The sequence below is a fragment of the Pygoscelis adeliae genome, unplaced genomic scaffold (genome assembly GCF_000699105.1).
Source record: "Pygoscelis adeliae isolate BGI_AS28 unplaced genomic scaffold, ASM69910v1 Scaffold1277, whole genome shotgun sequence".
Lineage (NCBI taxonomy): Eukaryota > Metazoa > Chordata > Aves > Sphenisciformes > Spheniscidae > Pygoscelis > Pygoscelis adeliae.
In genome coordinates, this window is record NW_008825096.1 from 8,847 (window position 1) to 11,098 (window position 2,252).

General features: G+C 52.9%; 1 protein-coding gene across 1 annotated transcript in view; it reads left to right on the plus strand.

The window, feature by feature from the left end:
• Nucleotides 1-46: 46 nt before the first annotated feature.
• TMEM259 (transmembrane protein 259) overlaps nucleotides 47-2,252 on the plus strand; it is a 12,047-nt gene continuing 9,841 nt past the window's right edge. Inside the window, exon 1 of the mRNA XM_009327001.1 lies at nucleotides 47-280. Within this exon, the coding sequence (XP_009325276.1) occupies nucleotides 47-280 (234 nt within the window). The remainder of the gene's footprint in view (nucleotides 281-2,252) is intronic.

Sequence of the window (2,252 nt, forward strand, 5' to 3'; positions counted from 1 at the left end):
GGTCGGGCCCCCCAGCGCCCTTCGGCGCCCGGCCGCAGGCGTCAGGATGTCCGAGAACCAGCCGAACGCCAACAACCACCACCCGGCCAACAACAACGGGGGAGGCGGGGCTGCCGGGGGGAACAACCGGGGTGTCCGCAATCCCAACCTCAACCAGAACCCCTTGATCAATGTGCGCGATCGCCTCTTCCACGCGCTCTTCTTCAAGATGGCAGTGACCTACGCTCGCCTCTTCCCACCCTCCTTCCGCCGCGTCTTCGAGTTCTTCGTCCTCCTCAAGGTGAGGGGCAGCTTTACGGGGGCTTTATGGGGAGGAGCGGACATTCCTCTTGCTAGCCTGCAGTCGGGCCCTGAGGCATGAATTTCCTTATAAACACAAAAAAGCTTGTCTCTGCTAGAGGTCGCAGCCTGTGTTTGGGCCACCTGCCCCGAGCTGTCCACTGAGCTCCCGTGGGCCTCTCTTCTGTGAGAAAGAGGTGAATAGTTGTAACGATCTGTGGTGGTCCCCACACCACCAGAGCTGGAAATAAAAAGGAAATCACTGAGCCAGCTTGCTGGGCAGCCAGGCTGGTGTGGGTCAGGACCAGGGATGTGGGCATGAAAGATTTCTATTTCTGCTTCCAAGCAATCACTCTTTTTGGATACATTGCATACATGAGGTATTTGATTGTTGGAATTTTGTTGGAGTCTTGTCTTTTCTGGAAGCGATTAATGCACGGCCCCATTTTAACCCCATTTCTTTTTAGCAGTCAGCACCCTCAGCTGTGCCTGCACAGTATCACACCTCTGTGTAACAGGGTGAAAACCCACCTGCTTTCTTGTTGATGTGGGTGCAGGATTGGAGACCCACAGAGGGGCCTGTCAGTGTCCGTGGGGTGAACTGCCCATAGGTTAAATCCTGCACCGTGGCTTCCAGGGCGCACGCTGACACTTCTCACCAGTGCCAGTATGGGAAATTAGAGTAAGGGGAAGGAAGGAGAGGAGCTTGCCAGGTGACAACAGTGCGCTTCTGCTCTGAGTTTCTAAAATTCAGCCGCTTAAAGCAGGAAAACATTTAGGACAACTCGTCTCATACTGCACATATACATTTTCTCCCCTCCCAAGAAATGTTCAAGGTTTTAACATCTCTCTCTTTTTTTTCCCCGTTGTGTAACTGGATTCAGGCAGACAGGGAGACTGGAACGGGGATGGTGCTAACGGTGACGCTGTCAGGCAGAGCGAGCGGTCCGGCTGGTAGCAGTTCTTGCTGCTGTCTGCTTTTGATCAAAGCTCTCCCGAGGAAGTAAGAGTATTCGCGGGCCATCTGCAGAGAACAGCCTGCTCCCGCCCGCAGGGTTAGGAGTCAGCCAGACTTCAGCCTGGTCTCGGCTCTGTGCACAGGGTGCTGGTAGGAGATGAAGTCAGAGACTGTGGTCCTGCGCACTGCTGTTCGCAGAGTCCTGATACTGCTGGTGGTTCTGCCAGCTTCGACGTGGCTCCTCCTGCGACGAGGGAGGTGTTTCTGATTTACCTTCCCTAGCGTCTTCCTATGCAGCTCCTCTGCAGATGTGATGTTTACCAGTCTGTTTATTCGTAGCAAATAGGTCAAGAACGAAATAAAGCAAGGACAGCTAGTTTAATTGGCAATGACCATCTTAATGCAGTTGGAAAGTGATTGTATGAAACTCAGCTGTACTGCTTACTGTACCAGCGTTTTTCGGAGCTTTCAGCTGTGAGCTTTGGACAGCCTTGGGTAACATCATGCTAGATTTGCTACCTTCGCTATAGGGAACGAATTTTATTAGTCCACTTTGTTTTGCTGTGACTTTATAGCTGTTTCTTGGATTGAGCCGGGGCAAGGGAGTGGTGTGTCTCCGGGAGCCCAGCCTCGGCAGGCCAGCTCAACCTCCGCTGTGGCAGAGTCCGTACCTCGCGGCGGCGAGTGGCAGGTCTGAACGCGGAGCTGGTGGTTCTGCCGTGGGTTTGTGTTGTCCTGCTCTTGTGGTGGGTTGTCTTTTGTTGAGGTTTGCTTTATTTTGCCTTTGTAAAGTTGGGCAGTGTTCTCCGGGCTTCAACAGGAAACTCTTTGTGCTGAGGAAGGATAATGGTTGAAAGCCACAGATAACGTTTCTGTTTCTTTCAATGTGCTTTGGAGCCTCATCACACGTTGGTGCTGTGTTTGATCGGTTTGCCTGCGGTGCAGTCATTTTGGGGATGTTGTTGGTTTGCAGGACCTTACGTGGCACTGGGGCCTGTGCGTGTGACCTGTGCTT